The following is a 22088-nucleotide window of genomic DNA, read 5'->3' as shown; positions in this document are numbered from 1 at the left end:
TGTTTCTTCTGGCACTTGTAAACAATTTTCATGCTCCAAAATGCAATTCCATAATATTTGAGAATCTCTGCAAACTGATCAGCAGCTCCAGAGAGGTGTGAACCTTCTTCCCAGCTGTAAGGATTACAGGCCTTTGTCAGTTCTCTGGAAATATACAGAGCTTTAGAGGAACTGGACTTGCACAAAACAGATGTGTTATCTGGCAGTGGGTTGAAATAATCTGCTGAGTATAGATGTTTCCTATCCAGACTGCATGGAGGAGATGAGTAATAAGTACACAACAAGAGCAGCTGGGCAGAGGATGTTGTTCATGTGCTTCTCCTAAACAGCACTGATATGTCTGCCATTATTGCCACAAACCTCACTCTCTTCAGTATGCTTCAGAAAGCCCCATCTTCTAGAAATGGCATCGCCTTCTTCCTTTGTAGGGTTGGGGAGGAAATCAGGAAAGAGTAAAACAGACCTTTGTGGCATTTAGCCTGTGCCAGCTGAATAACTGGCAGTCATTTCTCCAAAACGAGCAAGTTGTGGCAAAGGCTGTGCTATGTTACTGCACCATTTGCTGTGACAAGAGTTTGCTGATTTCCCGTGCCTGACCTCGCAGTAGAGACTTCCAGGAGCACGAGAAAACAAAGAGTGCTTTGATGAGGGTCAGAGTAACCAAAAAATTTACCAAAGAATAATCAAGGAATTTACTCCCCTCTTTAGGAGGGGTCCATACATCGAGACCTCTGAATAGTGGGCACCTGATTTTGGCAGCCTGCTGCACCACAAATGGGGCACCCTGCAACACAACACTACTGGTGCCTATGAAGGCTGCAGAGGTCCTTGTTTCATGATCCCTGATGATCAGAGCTAGCACACACAATAAGGAACAGGGTACTCTCTGATACAAGGATACAGGTTGCTCTCAACTCTTCCCCCCAGGATGCTTGAAAAGTGGTAGATGCTTGAAAGTGGCCTTGAAAGTGGCAGATGCTCATACTTCTGCTGTGAAGGGTGTGTTTGAAGGCATGCATACAACTTTCAGTGTCCTGTCAAGCTCAGAAGCTGACACCCAGTGCCTTGGCCTGCTGGAGACCCAGAAGGCATGTTTGTTTGTCTAAGCCAAAAAGTGCACTTCTCAAGGACACATGGTAGGTGCCAGACACACAGCAATTCTTTGCACCAGCTTTCTGAATGCCAGAATAGCCAGGCAAGACAGAAGACATTTAGCTGCTGAATCTTCTGTTTTATTCCCCAACTTGCCTTCCTCACTACTCCAAAGCATCTCCAGAGCATCCAGGACCCCAGTCCAGTAGTCCCTGCCTACCCTTACTAGTTTTTAAGCAGTGGGTTCTGGCACAGAGGCTGGACATACCCTAAACCCAGCAGAAACCCACCATACATGCTGCCCATTCCCACTGCTCACCACACCCCCAGGCACAGAAGCAGTGAGACGGACCAGCTGGTGGTCTTCATAATGGTGGCCATCAGGACACCATGGCTACCTTTGCCTTTATCCTCCAGTGAGGAGCTGGAGGCTCCTGTTGGCTTCTGTGTGAACTGGTGCCTCCTGGAAATGGAGAAGAGGAGCAAAGGCGGAGAGAGCAATGTCAGTCTCTGCACCAAGCACAGAGATGAGGAAACACAAGTCTGTCCCATGAACACATTGCTGGGGAGGGAACAGCAGCCTGCATCTGCACTTGGCTGTGAGGGAAGAAATGGGAAGCAAAAGGGGAGAGAGCAAACCTAGAGGTAAGACAATGGCAAGGGGAAACCTAGAGGTAAGATGGTAGCAGGGCAAAAATTGGGCAGGCAAAGAGGGAAACTTATCAGAGAGATTGGATAGGAGGGCACCAGGGCAAAGAGAAATGTTTGCTGTGAAGGACAGTTTGTTGATTCCCAGAAAAGATGACTCTTACCCAAAATGCAATGAAGGCACTCAGAATCTGTGCCCAGATGCATATATCAGGGATTTACAAAACTCATTTATTTTCTTTTCTCTCTCAGTTATTTCAGGAATGAGTGATGGAGCCAGCAGTCAAAGCCAGTTATTACAATCAGTAATCCATTTGCATTGTTTCCATTTCATATTGAGAAGGAGATATTTTGCTTTTGGTTCAGAGTAATAGAATATTTTTTCCCCTATTTATACTGAAGTAAAATAATTTCAGATTCCTGCTCCCTTTTTACATGGTGCTATTTTACATGGAGGTCATGCTGTTATTCAAAGGGACCTGGTCTGGCTGGAGAAATGGGCCAACAACAGGGACTTAATGAAGTTCAACAAGGAGTAGTTCAAAGTCCTGCATATGGAGGGGAACATCCAGAGGCTTGGGGCTGGGGGCTGACTGTCTAGAAAGCAGCTTGGTAGACAAAGATCCGAAGGTCCTGGTGGGCACCAAGTTGAACTTGACCCAGGAATGTACCCTTGCTACAGAGAAGGCTAATGGTGACTTGGGTTGCACAGAAAGGAGTGATACCAGCAGATCAAGGGTTGTGGTCCTTCCCTGCTGCTTAGCACTGGTGAGGTCACACCTTAAGCAAGTCCATGGAAATGCCACAAACATGATGAAGGACCTGAAGAATCTGACATATAAGGAGAAGCTAAGAGAGTTGGGAATGCTCAGCATGAAGAAGATAAAGCTCAAGGGTATCTTATCCATGTGTACAAATACCTGATGAGGGTAAAGGAAACGGAGACAGACTTTTCTCAGTGGTGCACAGTGACAGCATCAGAGACAAAGGCACAAACCAAAACACAGGAGAACTTCCTGAAACAATTTGCTGTGAGAACGGCTGAACAGGTTGCTCAGAGAGTTTGTTGTCTGTGTGCTCAAAATGTAACTGGATGCAGTCCTGACCAACCTGCTCTAGCTGATCATGCTTTGAGCAGGGGGGCTGCACTTGGTACACAGAGGTCCCTTTCAACCTCAGCTACTCTGTGAATCCAACCTAAACACCTAATTCTCTGTGGGGAGGAGTGCACTGCAGCTCCCTGACAGCAGCTCACTCATTCACTCTTGGATGGACAAGGGAGCGAGAAGTCAAGAAGTTCCAGTGCTATAAGAATCCACACAGTGGGCTGTTTTATACTGTTTGCAGCAGCAGTGATTATCTTCCACTAAAGAATTCAATACTCTTTTTTTCCAAGGAGATCCCTGTGATAGCATGGATCCTCTCTGGTGGGGAGTAGAAATGTCATGCTGTTTTCTTAGACTAGCGTATTCATTGCCTATGGACTTCTGGATATCTGTAAGTAATAATAATGGCCAGTCTTCGCGAGCGAAGATCCGGGGAAGGTCTTTACACCTTCCAGCCTGTGCATTGGATTTTTTAGGTGAGACACAGTGTGCACGGAACTGAGCCCACCCTTTAATCCTAAGGTTCATCTGCCGGGGCCAAGCGAGCTTGGACGGTGGCAGCGAGGTCCTTAGGACGTAGGTGGGTTGCCTTTAAGGGCTAACGAGCCCCACCTGCCCGGGAGTGGCCCTGACCGGGAATCGAACCCGGGTCTCGGCGGTGACAGCGCCGCGCCTTTACCACTAGACCACCAGGGGCTGCCTGTGGATATCTGTAGAGTACTTTTAAAGGACATAGAGGTAGTAAGTAACCAAAATGAGCCTATCACAGAAGAACTTAAGCAGACTATACAGGAAAAAAAGCTTAAGGATTCATCAGCTGGGCACACAAAGGAAAACAGATGTCTGCAATGTAGTCCATCTGATCAAACTCACGTGGGTTGTGATGCACCTTTCTCCTCTCAAAACAGTAGGTTTCAGCTAAGTATGGAGAAAAGCCCAGGGCCCAGGAACTGGAAATATTGTTTAGGAGATGGGTAGCAAGGACTCGTTTTTCACATGAATACCATAGTGAGACTTTTCAAAAAAACCCCTGTTTATCTCTGAATAAATGCTGAGCAAATACAGAAAGGGACTGCCAAGCATCAGTGTATCAGACTTACCTCTTCTGCACCCTGTGGGACATGGAGATAAGGTTCACCAGCCTGGAACTGAATGTGCCCTTTAGTGCTCCCTGATTTCATCCAGCATTGCTAACAGTAGGGAGGAAATGGTAAATTTCTCTTGATAGGGGAAAACAGATTTATCCACTGATTGCAGTGTTGTAATGGGAGCAAATGGCTGTCACAGATGCAGCAGATATCAGATGAGGCTACAGCGAAGCCAGATTAAGGCAGCAGGGTGCAGAGCATTGAAATGGTAGAGCTTCAGTCCCTTCAGACACTTGCCATCTCCCACCAGGAAACAGGAAGAAAACAGTTTCCTGTCTATTTATGATGACAATTTCCCAACTTCCTGGAGATCAAGAAGCTCAAAACAATTCACAGCCTAGAGAGGTGAAAAAAACCCCAACATGATGTTGGAAGCTATAATTTTGATGAACTTCTAGATGCTTTTTTAGAGGAGAAAGCTACTGGGTATTGGAGGTGGAAGAAACAGTTTAGTAGAAAGGGTGTCCTTTAGTCTTTAAGATACTTTGATTTAGGGTGTGATCTGTGTTTAGACTTGAAACAACAGCAGGAAATCCTATCTATGCAGTGCAAAATGGCATGATTTTGTTGCCAGAAAATTGGCTTCTATATTCCCGCAAAACAGCTATCACCACTGGTGCCAGCCATTTGAAGGGCAATTCTCCCTGGGATACCTGTAGCACTTCAGCTTTGAACAAAACATAAAGATATATGGCCTCTGGTATCCATATCTATCTGCTGCTGGCCTTAGGCTACTTCACTGAGACTGCAAAAACCAGACTTGAGACAAACCATATCGACAAGCGTAGTCTTTCCTGCTATATGGTGTTGGTTTAATTACTTTATATGCTGATAAAAAATGGGCCCACTCTTTATCAGCAACAGACTTCCTCAGGCAGAAATGTACCAGCTTCTCTATTAATCATAGAGCAGAGGGCTGGAAATGCCAAATTTCACTTCTGATGCTCATTTCAACTATGTCTTTAAGCTAAATGAAATAATCTCTTTAGTCATCACCTGCTGCATACAAAAGCAATCTGCTTGACAGGCAAAGCATGAAAATATTGTGCAGTTGTATTGTGGCTGCACAAAGATTGTTTTTATGTACATAATACTGAATGTCAAATAAGACTGTTCACTTCAAGCAAACTTAGCATATTGCTGACGCATTATGATGACACCATTTTTTGTGTCAATCTGCACACAGACAAGATACAGTTCATATTCACATGCAGTCATCGTTGCAGGAGGATGTCTGAAACACATCAACATTTTATGCCTGTGCTGTTCTAGTCCACACCACCAGTGTTGCACTTGCAGAACAACATTCCTTCTACCATCTGCCAGGCCTTTTCTCCCCCCTTAGCACGCTGTCTGCTTTACACAAAGAGAGGTCCCAGGTCCCTCAGCATCAGCACAGATCCTTCATGCTAGGGTTACCATACCATACAATACCATATGCAACTTTAAGAGTTAACACTCTCATCTCAAATAAAGCCGTGGCTGTAGACATTCCCAAACTTGGGGAAGGTCCAGACATGCCTGCTGCAACTGGAGCTCCCCTGCTGCTCAGCCAATGGCCCAACAGTGACAAGACGTCCTTATCCTACAGGTCATCGGCAGGAATGAGGCTGAATGCCTCAATACAGGGGAAGCCAAAATGAGAAGGTCTCTGAATGGTCTGTAACTAGGAGGTAACAGCTGCAAGCTGTTGTGTCTTGCTGCTGAGCTGAAGGGTGGGCTGCAAACCCTGCTGACTTGCTTTCCTCCTTTTCCAGTCACACAACATAACCCTTAAACAACAGATCTTTCTGAAAGCCCCATAAAATTCCCAGAAAAAAAGCTTATTCTAGAGATCTAGCCTTGAGGAACATCCCAGCAGTCTCCTGTCTCTCTTTAAGCAAGAACTCTTTTATAAACATTTCTAAAGTTTTGCCTCTGTTATTGTTCCTCGTTACCCAACACGTTGCAAAAGTGCTGAGATTTGCCTCTACTTCACTCTGGCGTTAGTCACAGGCATATTTAACACTGCACTCAATACAGTTCTACTTCTTGTTCTATATTTCTCCTTCACACATGTTTCTCTCTTTGGAAAAACTCTTTTTATAAAGACCTTCAGGCACAAAACAGTTGCCCCAAAAGGGAAGAGCAGAAGCCAATGTAACTGAACAGAAAGGAGGAAAGTGACAAAAATATGTGCCTTGTCTTGCTTGGATTTGGGGGGCTGCCAGCTAAGGAAGCAGAGTCTCTGAATTCTCTCTCAGTGGAACACCTAAAAGTCTAGGTGAATAAAACCTTGTTCAAGCTTATAACTAAAGAGTTCAGGAAAAAAATTAGAGTTTGAGTCTTTTGCTTTCTGCTGAGAGAGTAAACAAAACTGGACACATGAGACACTGGGGCTCCTGATTTAATTAACTTTGAGCTGCTGGTTTTTTACAATAGAAGAATCATTATTTTACCTGTGTGGTCCACCTACAGAAAGAACAGGCTTGTCAAATTCAAGGCTTTTTACAAGGTTTTATTTTGGCATCAGTACATGTATATATAGAAGTTCATAAATAAAAATATATGCAGATATACCTTTATATATGTAGTGTATGTGCATGCAATAGAAAAATAAAAAGTAAATATATCAACAGAATCCCCCAAAGGCTGCATGGCTTCTTCATATATTCTGATTTTCAGGGGGTTAAGGGGTCACTTTTGAATGTGTTACTGCATTTTACCAGCGTACTCTGCAGGCCTTCTGTTGTCTCAACACCTCTCCCAGTATTTTGGTATTAGAGAAAGGACAAAGTGATTGCCAACAAAAATAAGTTACTGTTGAACATGTAAAAATACACTTCCAGGCAACAGGCAAGCCTTAAAAGAGGAAAAGCTGCTCATCGTACAGCAGAGCTTTATATTGACTAGAGCTTGCTTCAACCCTGTAGGCAGATCTAACTTTAACACAGGCCCAGAGGACGTAAAGTCAAGAATAATAACTCACTTCATATCAAAATCCAGTGACAAGATTTCTTTTGACAGCTCCTGCTTTGTGCTCCCATTGAGCTTATTGGCTTCCTGCAGAGGCACATGAACCTGACCTCTCCCGTTCACCCACAAATTGGCTGCATATGAAATGGCCATTAATTCCAGCTGGCACATGGGTTTGGCTGAGGCCCTTCTTTCCTGTCTGCAACGGGGAAAAAGTGCTGGGAGAATGTGTGGAAGGATGAGACAGAAAGAAGCAGCAATACACAAGCTTCCAGTGTAAAACTGTCCAGTTTGCACCTCTCAACTGAGCATCTGCAGTCACACAAACAATTAGGCAAAAATTATTAGATCTGTTTAAGATCACAAAGAGGAAGCATATTCTCCCCAGAAGCAAAACTCCACATAAGCAGCAGTCCACTCTTGATCTGATAAGAATTCAAGAAATCATTCCAAGAGCTGTGTTGGAGAGCATTAGTAATATGACTTTACAGCCTCTTAGTTTACAGGAATAAGCTAGCTAGTTATTTTTACCTAAGCTAAGTGTGAAGATGGGCATCACAAACATCTTCCTCTGAAAAAGTTATCTTCTTTTCAGATACACTCTGCAGGGTATCTACATAGAATATTTGCCAGACACTAAGATAAAACTGCCTTTGAAAAGGATACACTCTGGAGGTAACCTTGCAAAGTTTTAGCTGAATATGATCCTAAAGCCTTAGGACTTAAGACTGGCTGGTTTGCTTATGCTTAACGAGATGGATTTGAAGGGGAACTGGACACTGATCTGAAGGTAGGTCTTACCATAGAAAACAGTAGTGCTACAAAGAAACATTTTCAGAAAAGGTTTGCAACATGATATTGTCAACACGAACTTTCCACATGAAACCAGGAACTAGAATCTTGAACACATCCATGGCAGTGACTAAACTGATCTAAAGCACTTCATTGAACTGTTTGCTTATTGAAAGGTTCAAATTCTAGGGACCAGCCAAACAAGCAAAAGCATATTGTGGGGAATTTAACCTGAAGAATTATCACTTGTTCTCATTTGTGTGAGAGTTGGCAATGGAAACCGGGGTTTGTGCGAAAGCAGTCCAAAGACTCAGGACCTACAGCACACACAAAGGCAGAGGGGTTTTGGTTCCATGGTGGGTGGTTTGTGCTTTGTTTCAGGTGTTTTTTTTTTTTTTTTTTTTGTTAAAAGCACATCCCAAGGCACTGATTTCAATCACAGTGCAGTTCTACAACACTAAGGTAAGAATCCTGGAGATTACTTTGAGGAGGGAAATTCTCATCTGCCCAGATAACTGCCCTATAAAAATAAATTCTGCCTATGTCATGGATTTTAGTTTATTTTAAGAGATAAGAAAAGCCTTAAACTTGTGCAATCACCTGAATATACGAGTAGTAGACCCTTCAGTATAATCTGACCATTAGTTCAAAACTTCTGTTTATGCATTTTCAGAAGCAAAAGCTGGGTAAGGTTTGAAATTATTGCTATTCTGTACACTGCCATCCTCTCTTCTAAGTGTTATTTATACATAGACACTATATAAGCTGAAATCCCTTTGTATAACTGTAAAAACTCTAAGTATTGCCATACACAATTTTAGGCTTGCTTAACCTCAATAGCCAGTGTCACAGCTGCTGGAGGACCAGTTCAAACCAAGAATGGCTGGAGCTCATGCCTACCATAAAATCAGATGGTCAGAAATTAGGTGGGAGAAGTAAAAGCCTTTAAGATGAATGAAACAGCTTTCAGAAGTGATATATGAAAGCAAGTGGTTAGAGACAAGCTTTTCCAGCTGACAAAACAGACTTGAGAGGAAAAGCAGGTAGTCAGCACTCAGCAACAGGAAACAGGAGAGTGGAGAAAGGAATTCAAGTGGGAAAGACTTCAACTGAAAGTACAGAATAAAATGACAACATTATTGAATAGTAGGCAGGAAAACAGTGGAAGGACTCAGGAAAGAGGATTTAGGTATTGTGTTTGGTGGCTGCAAATGTATTCAGCCCAAAATGCACACAGGAACATTTAAGTTTCTATAAATAGTTTTTGAGTAATTCCAGTGGTGTTCGTTTATGCCAGGCCTCCAAGATTCCAACAACTCTGTCATAAACACAGTCTCTTACTAAGTTTCACATGAAAATCTTCATAAAGGCTAGGGAAGAGATAAAAAGAAAAAAAGCTAAGTCAGATGGTAAAGCAAGTGCAAAATGTTTTCTTGGTAGTGTACCTAAAAGCAAAGGATCAATAGTACTTCTAGATGTCAATGTGTGTCATCTCTAAAATCTTAATCTAGACAGACTAGTTACAATAGACAGAAAACTACTCTGTGAGGTTTGTGAAGATTTTATACACTAAAGTTATTCTAAAAAATTAACGATAACTCAAAATCAGATTTAGGCACATGTGAGGTAATTTCAGCCAAATATAAAATCCAAAAGAGATAGTACAGCTATAAAAAAACCTCAAAACAAAATACAGGTATATTTGTTGCTGAAAAGTCTAATTAGAAATTAAATCAATTAAAACTACCATAAATACTTAAAGCTGTCACAGCATCATTGTACAAAGGAAAAAAAAACCTGTAGTCCAAAGAGATTGTATTACAAATTTATTTTTAAATAAAAGAAAAAACAAGACAATTATTTTAAATAAACATGGTGTATTCTACACATCTGTAGATCAACACAACTTTACATTAGCTGTTTATAACTTTTAGAAGTACTGTTGCAGCATCTTCTACAACATTTGACAGTGCTGGTTTCTATTTCATCAACCAAATATCCAAATGAAACCATTTGCTTAAGTGAAGCTTTATTTTTCATAGCCAAAGATGGCTCTACTAACACCAAAGCACCTGTAAAACAATTATCCCCACCTAGTTTTTTTTAAAAGGAAGTCTGTTCAGCCTTTTTTTTTTTGGTTCTGTTCCATTGCCTGCATAGAAATCAGCATAAAGCTAAGTAGCAAGCTAAGCTTCACTTTAGCAGTGCAATGAATGGCATCAAACTTCATGAAACAAATGAAGATACAAACATTGTCAGTAAAATTCAACTATGTCAAAAACAATATCAAAAGAAGAATGTTTTTGTGGGTCACAACTAGACTAGCTTTCAGTGTGCAACTTTCCTCAGGAAAAGCACTTCTTCCTGATTCACATGAAAAGAATGAAGCATGCATCACAAGCCTTTGTTCATACAGAAATGCCCATTAAAAAAGTTCCATGTTATCATAAGGCAAAAGAGATATTAAGGTGGATAAAGCATCTTGGCCCAGAGTATGTTTTACAGCACACACATACATATTATACTTGTGTACCATATGATGGCTAAGGGATTGGCTCAGTAAGGTAAAAAGTTCATTTTTATAAATACATGTCATTATTGCTAATATGCTACACATCATCCTCCAACTTTAAAAGCTGCTTTGTTGATGTAACCTTGTAATTAGCAGCTCACATTCATAGTGACAATAAGCTATTCCATATGAAGAAAAGTAAAGCAGCATAAATACAATTATGAAAACAAAAGGCTTATGCAACATTCTTCTCTAGCTTCACTGTGGGTTTTTTAATTTAAAAGTGTTTAAAGAAAACAAGTCCAGTTCACCACAAATCTGGAAGTTTCACAATGAGGTTGAAAACCAAAAGGTACAGGGAACAGAGAGGGGGGAAAAACATGGCATGCATTATAATCTAGTCCTTTTAGTCATACCACTGGAATACAGAAGTCCAATTTAAAGGCTAGACTAACAGTAGAAGGCAAAAAGCCAAGAGTAGACTTAGTTTGATATCTAAATTAAGACTACAGTTTAATCAGTAACAGCAAACTCACCCGGCCCTTTAATATATTCACAATATCTACTGCAATTGAATACTTAATTATGACTAGTATATAGTATGTATGTTCACTTTAAAAAGATAGTAAATACCTGCATCATGAAATTACATTCTTAAGACATTGTGTAAGAAAATAGCTCATGTGTGAAATGTTTCTGAAATGTATTTCTGCTCCCTTCTATCCCCTATTATGTGTCCCCACACACCCCCCTACACACACACAACCATTTCCCCCCCAGTAAATGCATTCATTCACAGGGAAAAAACAAACACCCCTTAAAAAAGGATGGAAATATTGAGGGGATCAGCTTGGCTAGTTACAGCACAGTGCTTAACAAGGTTCAAGACAGAACCAGATCAGACTTGGCCAAAAGATGCCCACAATACATGCCTGACCAGTAATTCCTTCCAACTCTATCAAACCCAGTCCACTTTTGGTTCACTGCAATGATTAAAGTATTTCCCATATACATATAGGACATATATACACAAGACTCCAGCTTTAGTTTGTTTTTGCAAAGCAGTTTTACCTTTCTATTCATATTGTTCTGCAGCAACTACAAGAGGTAGGCATAAAGCATTTCAGAGCTTCTTTCCCAAGGTCCCATTACTAGCTCAATTTAGTGGGATAAAACAAAAATCAGCTGTACCTCTGTGCTTTTACTAGGTACAACCTTGTGCAATCCAGCTGGAAAATTGCTCTGTGCACCTTAGATTTGCTAGGCTAACACACCATGGAGTAAGAAGCTGTTCACATCCAGGAGGATACTTTTAAAAAAAAAAAAAAGTTTACTGCAGAGCATTCTTACAGAAACTAGATGTCAGGACCAATTCTCTCCATTTCTATTTGTACAGAGGAGCAAGGTACCATTTGGCCAAGACTACAGATGTATTTTCACAGATGCAAGTGCCATGCAAAAATAAATTAAAGAACAGATACCAAACATACAAGTAATAAAACTAATGAAGGTAGATTTTCTTAAAAGTATATAAACAATTTATAATACTTTTCTTTCCCCCTTCTCTTTTGACATTCACAGTTACAAATGTGTGGCTATACGTCAAGAATTTCTTCTGCAGTGCCTCCACAACGTAATCTGTAGCGTCCTGTCCTCCAGCTAATAGTGGGGTCCCACAAAGCAGAGAGGAAAATATAAATTGTCATGGATTCTCTGATGAACCAAGCTACTGCATAATCAAGTTTTGAAAAACAGAGAGCACCACCCTAGAAATATAAAAAAAAAAAGTATTTAAACATACTGGTTATTCAAGAGAAACTTTAGGGTAATTTAAAATATTTGTTACAGATAAATGTCTTCTAAAGTTTACTACGCAGATTAATATATCAGTAGCGGTTTTCTTTAAAAACCAAGAACATTTTCTTCTACAAGATATGATTACCCATATTAAACCTTAGGAACTTGACAGAATGACCCATGAAGTTTGAAAAAGGGACCTATACATAGAGCAACAGGCAATGAAAAGTGTGACAATTGCACATTTTTGAAGCTTTTATAAGCTCTTAAGCTTATAAAACTGTGTTCAAGCAGAGACACCAGGTTTTTGCCACAGACTCCAGCATCTATACAGACCATTCTTGCATGTTCCCAGAGGAATGAAATTCATATAAAGTCTTTGGTCTATTGCATAGGAAGTGTGGGATTGTGAAAAAAGGCTTATAGCCTCTTGATATTTTCTGCTCCTTTGAGAACTTCCAGCTACATGCAGAGCTTGAAATTAAGGAGGCTTCAGAAGAGGAAGAGTAGGCATAATGATCTTTTACATGCTGCTCATGATGAAAAGAGTAATCAAAAGGTGACTATTAGACCTTGTGGAGTCCTACAGAATCAACACACACCTTTACTTTTTTATTATTTCCACCATGTGTTACGACTACCAAAATAATATTTTGCAGTATGATAATTGTTTTGGTAAGTTTGCATACACAAGTAATTATAGATTTGATTTGTAATGCAACATGGTCACAACAGAAAATAGTCTAAATATTTTCTCCAGCATTAGGAGAACAAATGCTGTTCTGATTTGTGACATCTGTCTATGATAACAGTTTTTTCAAAGCCTCACTCCTAATAATGGGAGGATTTTATTTTTACAAGTAGGCTACAGCTGTCCTCTAGATCCATTATTGCCAAAATAGAGTGGAAAAGATACTTAAGAGTACATACACACCTCAATACATATTAGACTATGTAACAACTAAGACAAAAAGAAAACAAAATCTCACAGTTGCTGCTCTTATACTGTTAAAAGAGCTTAAAACTTCTGAATATGCCTAGATAGAGCAGACTGGAAACATGAAGATTAGGAGGAGAGACAAACTTTCAGAGCCTGCCCAGAGGTGAGTGCATACAGAATACCAAACTGCAACCAAGCACACTTGCTCCACTTCATGTTACCATAAATAAAGCTGGAAGACCGAGAAGTAACAGGATTTGACCTGTAATTTCCTTGATGTCAAGAGAATTATTTTATTGCTGTAATTAGTCTTAGCTTTTTACTAAAGTAGATGGCAATAGTAACTTTAATAACCTCCAAAGAAAATGAAGTTACATACCTGAACACCTCTTAGTTGAATGTAGTCAAATATAAACCAGGCCAAGCAGTGACACATGAAAAATACCATTATATCCCATCTAAACACATGATGAGCTGCCCATCCAATAACTAGACTGGCAACAAAGCACTCTGAGATTGGCTCACAAATTATTGTGGCAGGCAACATATTAATTCGTAGTTTGGCCCACCTAGGAAAGACAAAAAAAGCAGTTCTGATTTCATGTTATTCATTATGTCCTCCTCCCCCACATCATAAAATGAGCCATCACGGTATCTTCTGAAAATGTTAACCTCATTTAATTTACACCTCCAAATAAAATACTGCAAAAACTCTCCCTTCCAAAGACACTGCAGATAGCATTCAAAAGGTACTGGGGGTTGGGGGCTTTAATTTTTTTTTTAAATACTTGTGTTAGTCGTATTCCTGTGCACAGTTAGTGCCTCTCTCCCAGCACTAAGACAGAGCTGTGCATTGAACGTTAGTATACTGGGCATTAGATCAAATCAGCTTGGAAAATGTATTTCATTATCAGCTCATTGCCATCAGAAGCATGTGACTGGGATGGGTGGGAAAAGAAGTAAAGATTAAAATTTTACCTGATCATTCTGGACTGAAACTGAGAAATAGAATATGAGCCAGAGTTTTGCATTGCAACTTGTGTGGCCATTGCAAATTTCCATCCCCTGAAAAAGGAATTAGTTATTATAAAAATGTGCAAATAAGAGATGCAAAAACCAGTAACATAACAAACACAAAAGAATTTTATTAGACTTGAAAAGTTTCTTTGGCATTTGTACCATATTATTACAATGGATATAGGGGGGAAAAAAAGTGTTTTGTATCAAGAGTCTTCACTGGACAAAACCCCAAATACTTAAACCAAGTTCTCAAAAACTTTTCTCTAAAGGAAACTGCATTTAAAGCAACAAGCTAAGTTCAGAGTCATCTTACCGGTCAGCTATAGCTTTGGCCATAAAATAATCTTCAGCAATATACTGTGCAAAAGCTATCAGTCCTCCAGCTTGGTCCAAGACATCCTTCCTCATCAAGCATGACATTCCTGTTACACACTTAAAGCCAGTCAAGTTGGCTGAAATATACGACCTTGGATGAGAAGTTCCAAAATAAACCTGCCAAAACAACAATAGGCATTTAAAGCTCTGTATCTAAGTACTACTTACTGACAACTCTTGCTCTGAACACATTTGCAGGATAAAAGTGCTAGACGTGGCCAATTATGAAGGTGTATTTGGAAAGATCTTTACCACCATTCTAAGAATCTTCCACATTCTAGTGTATCATCATATCTGAGAAATCTATTAGTGGTATTGTCTGTGTTTTTACAAATCTATGAGGTTTTAAATTCACATATTGAACTACTGCACCTCATTTGGTATTTAATTTCTAATTGACTGAGGTTGTTCTCAGGGAATATATACATATTAAAAAACCATTAAGTAATGGACTAATCACTAGGATTATTGTATTATCTGGTGATAGCCAACAGACAGGTTCTCTCCTTCCTCTTGTGAAAATTAATTGCATTACTGCATACATGTTCTTAGAAACTTACTATGTGGTTCTACAGAAGCAGGGGAAATTCGTTTACTTAGCATACTTGCAAACAGGAATAGTGAAAAAACTCAAACTGTGATTCAGCTGGGGTAGAATTAATTTCTTCTCAGTAGCTACTACAGTGCTGTGGTTTGGATTCAGAATGAGAATGGTGCTGATAACATACCGATGTTTTCGTTTTTTCCTAAGTCATGTTTATGCTAAGTGAAGGACTCTTTAATTTTCCTGTCCCATGCTCTGCCAGTGCAGACATACACAAAAGAAACTGTGAGAAGGCACAGCTGGGACTAGTACCCCAAACTAACCAAAGGGATATTCCACTCCATAGAATGTCATGCCCAGCGTATAAACTGGGAGGAGTTACTCAGAAGAGGGGTCGATCTGGGTTCATGAAGGGGGGTCTGGCATTGGTCTGTGGCTGGTGAGCAATTGTGTTATGCATCAGTTGCTTTCCCCTTTTTATTATCATTGTTATTATTATAATTTACAATTATTACTGTATTTTACTTCACTTTCAATTATTAAACTGTTCTTATCTCAATCTACAAGTTTTAGTTTGATTCTCATCTCCATTCCATTGGGGTGAGGGTAACAGAGGCTGAGTGGCTGCATGGTGCTTGATTTCCAGTTGGGCTTAAATTACGACAGCAAGGTTTTTTTACAAGATTCAGTGACTTAAGAGTGTCCTACAAAACAGTGGGAATGAGTGCTAGTGCCTCTTGCTACTATTCTTAGTATAGACTGCCTTCACACTGGTCTTACAGTAACTCATTCAAGAAAAGGCATGCTCATCTTGCAGTATACTGGGTCTAGAAGCAAAAAGCTCTTCCAGGAATATAGAAGCAGGAGTTGTAATTCTTGCTTTAACAGATAACCATATTCTTGCTTTAGCAAAGAGCAGTACTAAGAAACTTGTGCTATAGCTCTCTGCTTTTCTCTTGTAAGAGGAAATTCAGACTTTGTACTGTTAAAAAAAAAAAAAAAAAAAAAGGAAAAAAAAATCACATGAGCATCCCTCACTCTCTGCAATAATGGAGTAATGAAAATCACTGCATTTTCATCTCTCACATTTCTGTCTTTCATTCCCATCAGTCAGCTTTGGAGACAAAACGCCTTAATACATGCCAGCTCAGAATAATAACTGATTAAATTACATGCCTTGAGATATAAGAAACAAATAAGAAAACTCAGCATCTTTGTTCTACAAATGAGAACTTACTGAAAAAGAAGAGGGGAGAATAGGACAGAATGAGTGATATGAAGATGGTGGACAGGAATCACTCTCTTACACAAGTATTAGGAGACATGAAATAGCACTATAGAAGAGTAAGAGTCAGAATGAACAAGCTCCTGTGGATCCTGTAACAGATTTGTGCAACTTCCTGGTAAAGTTATAGACATTCAAAATTTGTATGGACTGAAAGAAACAATGGAAATGTTTGTGTAAGCAATCCGTTCTTACTAGAATATTAATATATTAAGGATTAGTAAATATGCAAGTCTGTTTCCCGCTCAGGAAGTCTCTCAGTTGAAGATTGCAAAAAGTTAAGACAGTATTATTGGAAAACAGGATATAAGCCTTGCTTTTATTCTACTCTCCTCAAAGGCTTTGCTTGTAAACCCTGCTGGAAATAAGATACTGGACTTTGAGTTGTCATGACCACTTCTGTGTGCCTTTTCAGACATCAAAACAGAATTAACTGTCCTTTCTGACTAAGCACTGGAAAGTGTTCTTTAGTTTTAATAGTTTTGGAAATCAAACCCATAATTTTTATCCTATAATCTTTATTGTTTGTATTGTAAACTTGAATGTTGAATCAATGTTCAGAGCACATGGGAATTCTGGAGCATTTAGAAGTTATCCTAGATAGTTTAAACTGTGACTGCAGCTGAAAAGAAAGATTTCTTCTCTCAAAAGGTGCAAGAGGCACAATACAGCTTTTAGCCAGCAAGGTTTTGCAAGAAAAAAAACAGGAAACACCAAACGCTCCCCCAGAACATTTTACTCACCTGTTCAAGAGTAGCAGCAAAACCCTGTCTGTCTGCAACATAGGGAAGCCCATGGACCAAGCCTACTTTTTCAGTCATTTGATTGGCCATATCTGTCAGTGTGTCTGGCGTTACTAAAGGACAAATGAAAGACAGACAGGTCATGGAGTAATTCTGTCACTAGCGGACTACTGTAGAGAGACACTAACTCTCAATTTATTACCAGTCTCAAGAGCATATGTGCTCTGATGCCAGTATTTTGCAAGAATAAAGTGGCAGAAAAATAATATTAGTGATTAACATAATTACTGTGATCAACAGTAAGTACAATGGAAAGTTTGAACAGTATTTTTAAAGGTATTTCCACCTTTAATTAGAGATTAACCCCTTTTTATACCATGACAATATTTTTTCCAGACTTTAAACTTTAATTTCTACTTATATTCTCAGTAAAAATCTCCACCAACTGCTTGCCTACAGAGAATAAGTGCAACTTAACAGTCAGAACATTACAACACACACCTACCTCTGATTCCACTATCACAAATCCATATGAGATCATATTTGGCAACTTCATAGCCAGGCATTAAGTTGTTAATCTTGGGGTTGATGCCAACCTTCTTGCCACCTAAAAAATACAAACATCATACACAAATAATTTAAGGCATTTTTTGGAATTCAGACTCAATACTGAAATTATTTCAATATACAAACTGAACCATAAATGTAAACATTTACATTTACATGTAAATTCTTAAAATCCATTTTTATGCAAAGGATTTACATTTTAGATATAACTTCATGTCTATATTTTAGATCTTACTATAATTGGGGAAATAAAAGGAAAAAATATTCAAATGCTTCCTCAAAATGGCAGGGTAACAAGATTATTGTAATTAAAAGTACAATAAAACTACAGAGCTTATTATAACATTCTGTAAGGTAAATATTAATCATTGTTTATTTCTTAAGATTATGATTATGACCCTTATATTCTACAATAATTTTAGTAGAAAAATGAAAAAGGAGCAGAATAAAGAGAGACACGCTCTTTTGCATCCAGCTTATGGACATGGTCCAGTTTGCTTCATATCAGAGAAAAAAACCAACAACATTCTACTACCTTGTTCTAGGCATCCCCTCCCTCCACTAATTCAAATATAAAGCAAAGAAAGAGCCCTACAGTCTAAGCAGAGGAAAAAGTATTGTTGCTGTACCTCAAGCTCAAACACAGCCAAGTCACTTCCTGCACATATAGTTCAGTGCAAAGACAGGAGTTAAACTGCTGTTTTCAAAATTAGAAGGAAAAAATGTAGGGGATAAAAAAAAAATCATTCTTCCTAAAGTTTTCTTGGATTGATGTCACAGACTGTGACTACAAACTTACTTTTTTCCCCAAACTGGTAATTAAGCTACAGAACAAACATGAGCTGAACAAGACTATTTATTTATTTTAGAATACTGTATATAGGGAGTTGAGTACCTAACATTTTACAAGTAAGAGTCCCACCTTCAAGTTGCACTGCTTACCTATAAACAGTCTAGCATCAACATTTGGGTATTTGCCAAGAAGCTTTTTGCACACATCAATAGCAGGATCATCATGATCTTGTACACAGAGTAGTACTTCATACTAGTAAAAACAAAAATGTAAACATTCATTTATATATTTCAGTACATAAAGCTCCTATCCATATGGTCTACAAACAAAGTTTAATAGCATAGCAAACTTAAAAAAAAAATAAAGAGCACTGTTATAGAATTAAAACCGAAGAGGTTGTTTTACAGCTAAATTAGTATTTTTTGATGCACTTGTGAAGAAAGAATCCAGGCTGTATCTCAAACTCTTCTGCTGAAGAACATGACTTTCTCGGTTATCAAAGGGTTTCTATTAGTAATGAGATAAGACGTTCTGGTATACAAGGTAAAAATTTTTGTTTTCCCTTCTATTTTTGTTCACATATGAATCTTAAATCCAATATTATATTCAATGACATTACAGCACTCAAAATATTAAAGGAATGAGGCTGTGATACACTTTGACTGCATGCCTCTGAACTACATCTTCCATTCCTTTACTTTGTAGATTCACATGCAGAACAGACTTGGAAGACAACCCACCGAGACCAGTATATGTACATATGTGCACTTAACCATATACTAAAGCTAAGCTCAGGAACATGTATATGCATCCCTGTATTCCTCATTGATAAAGCAATGGTTGAAAGAACAACAAGAGGTAAGGGAAAACTGTAGCTGTTTCAGCAGTCAAGCTTCATGTTTGCTGCATGAGCTACAGACAGCAAGTGAAGAAATAGCGCTTTAGGAGTCACTCAACGTTGAGGCAGCTCAACCTTTTAAAGGTACTTCTTTTTCTGCATTAACAGCAAATTCCTTGAATACTTCTTACGTAATACAAACAATTATTACAAGCTATTAGAGCTCTAATACAAATAATAAAGCAAATGTAAATTTCTGATCAAGATACCTAGAAGCCATTTTTACAGCCGAAGATTGAAAAGTTCAATCACAACAAGAAACAATTTTCTTGGACCACATCTTTCAGTAGCTGTTGTAAATAAGAGCCCCAACTAGTGATCAAAACAGTCCTTATTCTCCTTTTATACTATTCTATCACCTAATTGGATTTTATCTTCCCCAAACTACTTAAGCGAAAAGTAACCTGAACTTTGAAAGCTGTCTATGGGCTCTGTGATGACAATTTCTGATGTTCTTGTTCAGTAAGAAGTATTTCATACAAAAGAGGATATTACATTAAATACATACTTACTTCCAATTAAAAAAATGGTATTGTCTTACATAAAACACCCAACTACTCTAACTGCATTCAGAATGTTGCGAAAATTTAAAATCACTAACCACTAAATGGGCGTTAAGACTTTTTTTAACTACACTAACACTACAGACTATCAGACAAACACATCTCTACTTCTCAGAAGGCAAACTCAGAGCCAGTCTGGCTAAAGAGGAAGCAGTGTTTGATTTCTACCATCTTATCAGCATGGAAACCAAAGTTTAAAAAGTAAAAGACCTGTCTCATTAAACAGACAGGTCCTTCTATCACAACAGAACAATCTTGGCAGCATGAACACCATAGAAATAACTGAAGAAATTAGTTCCTTGTTGATCATCAAATTAAATTTGTAAAATAAAACTATTTTGCCTGGTAATTAATCTTCAATCCACAGTAGCAATGGCACTTCTATATCCATATTCTCCAAGAAATTCACCAGAAAGAAAAAAAAAATTTTCAGACTCCCAATATTTGAAAACAGAAAAAACCCCACAGTAAATGGCCTTTGTATGAAGTGACAAAGTAAAGAACTACAAAATGTATGATAAAAGCAAATGAAATCCAAAGACACTTATCTACATAAACATTACCATCAGGTTTACTTGGACTTAACATGAATAGAGAGACTTCTGTTGGCAATTACAATACATACAGTACCTAAGAGCTGCTCACTGATAAGAATAGTATGTGCAAGTCCGTCAGTTTAAAAACTGCACAGCCAGATTCTATTCAAGACAAAGCTATTTCACACATGGAGTATCACAGAAGAAAGTTGGTATCGCTGCAGGTTGAATTCAGTTTCACTGGAAAAAGTTTAAGATTAAACTTTGATAATAATTTCTCCCTGGACAGCTGAACTTTGAATACCTGGCAATACTGTTGTTCTAATTTTTGTGGTCAATCTCTTCAAAGAAGTACTTCTGTACAATAACTATGAAAGTGTCTGCAAACAATTTGGGGATCTTGCTTGTGCTGTATAATCTGTGCCCCAGTAAACTGAAGCATTCACACATGTATTTTCACTCTCCTTGATAAAAATATGATTGTCACTATTGTTATCTGAAATTCAGATTTCTGTAGAGTAGCAACATTTTAAGATTGCTACCCATATATTATCAGAATTAAGGATCAAGACTATCTCTCATAAAGCAAGATCCAGGATAACTATTTTTCTGAGTTCTGAAGCAAGTCAAATGTTTCAGCTGCATAATGTTTTGATGCTCACTGTTGTCATAAAATAGCTAAAGATATTGCTGAAAGTTCTTCACATTGTTTGCGATATTGGCATACACAGTATGCCTTAAGTTTGCTTTAAAGAGTGCTTGGCCACACTTTATGGCACTTTGTTGAGTTGAAAGCATTCATATGTTCATGTCTGAACCTTTTCAAAAGGTCCCCAAGCTTCATTACAGAAAAACTATCCAACTTTTAATAAGTTCCAAATGCTGGGGATTTTTGTTTGTTTTACCCTGCCTACTTAGTGTTTAAGTTTAAAGCTCTCACTAAGAATACAAGAAAGAAACTTCCAATACAGCTTTCAAAAACCTCTGACCTTTTACAACTGAAGCAGCAGTGTCAGATGAAGTTTTGAGAAGAACTGAGAAAAGAGGAGTTTTTTATTAAAACTAAATTTCAAATTCAGGGTTCAGCAGACATACAGCAGAAAACGTATTCCTTTTCCCACTCACAGGAGCAAACATCAAATACTGAATGATAAAGAAAGCACTGACAAATTTTTATTTAAGTTGTAAGCTCCCTAGAGCAAGGACACTATCTGACACACTTATCACTTGCATTACAAACTCAAAGAGTGTCTAACAGCAAATGTAAGCTTTTAACAACTATTTGCTTCCCAACCCCAATAAGTGGCTTGGAGACTCTCCTACCTACCAACAGCTTGTGAGGTGTACCACCTCATCACTGAGCAATTCTTCATTAGATGTGCCATCAGCAAGAACCATCAAAAAGGCTATCAGTTAAGAGTTCTCTTTTGGAGGATCTGTTATAGAGAAGTAGTCAACTGAGGAGGATGTCTTGCCTCTAAAATGACCTTTTACAGCAGTATGAAACCTTTTAATCTATAAGCACCATACTATGGGGATAACAATTAAGCAAATCTTAATGAAGTGTAGAATATGTTTCATCCCTAAGCCTTGGATGTGTTTCTCAATAGACAGCTTTTTAAAAAGGCTTAAGTTTTGTTTGCAGCGTATAAAATATATAATTATACATTTGCTGCAGGAGGAATAACAATACCAGACATAATGAAGTTGCATAATTCTCACCCAAGCTTCTTATATGACTTTTTGAGGCATGGAAGGGGAAAAAGATACTAAA

At 38.5% G+C, this 22088-nt stretch overlaps 1 protein-coding gene across 1 annotated transcript in view; it reads right to left on the bottom strand.

The window, feature by feature from the left end:
- Window positions 1-9554: 9554 nt before the first annotated feature.
- UGCG (UDP-glucose ceramide glucosyltransferase) overlaps window positions 9555-22088 on the bottom strand; it is a 29937-nt gene continuing 17403 nt past the window's right edge. The window contains exons 3-9 of the mRNA XM_050329356.1: window positions 18467-18569; window positions 17463-17564; window positions 16958-17070; window positions 14324-14502; window positions 13969-14055; window positions 13370-13559; window positions 9555-12019 (exon numbers count right to left, since the gene is read on the bottom strand). Of these exons, the coding sequence (XP_050185313.1) occupies window positions 11849-12019; window positions 13370-13559; window positions 13969-14055; window positions 14324-14502; window positions 16958-17070; window positions 17463-17564; window positions 18467-18569 (945 nt within the window). The 3' untranslated portion in view covers window positions 9555-11848. The remainder of the gene's footprint in view (window positions 12020-13369; window positions 13560-13968; window positions 14056-14323; window positions 14503-16957; window positions 17071-17462; window positions 17565-18466; window positions 18570-22088) is intronic.

This window comes from Myiozetetes cayanensis, unplaced genomic scaffold (genome assembly GCF_022539395.1).
Source record: "Myiozetetes cayanensis isolate MyiCay16 unplaced genomic scaffold, myiCay2020 scf4, whole genome shotgun sequence".
NCBI classification, from domain to species: domain Eukaryota; kingdom Metazoa; phylum Chordata; class Aves; order Passeriformes; family Tyrannidae; genus Myiozetetes; species Myiozetetes cayanensis.
Note: the sequence above shows the minus strand (reverse complement) of the source record. Positions and strands in the feature narration are given on the sequence as shown.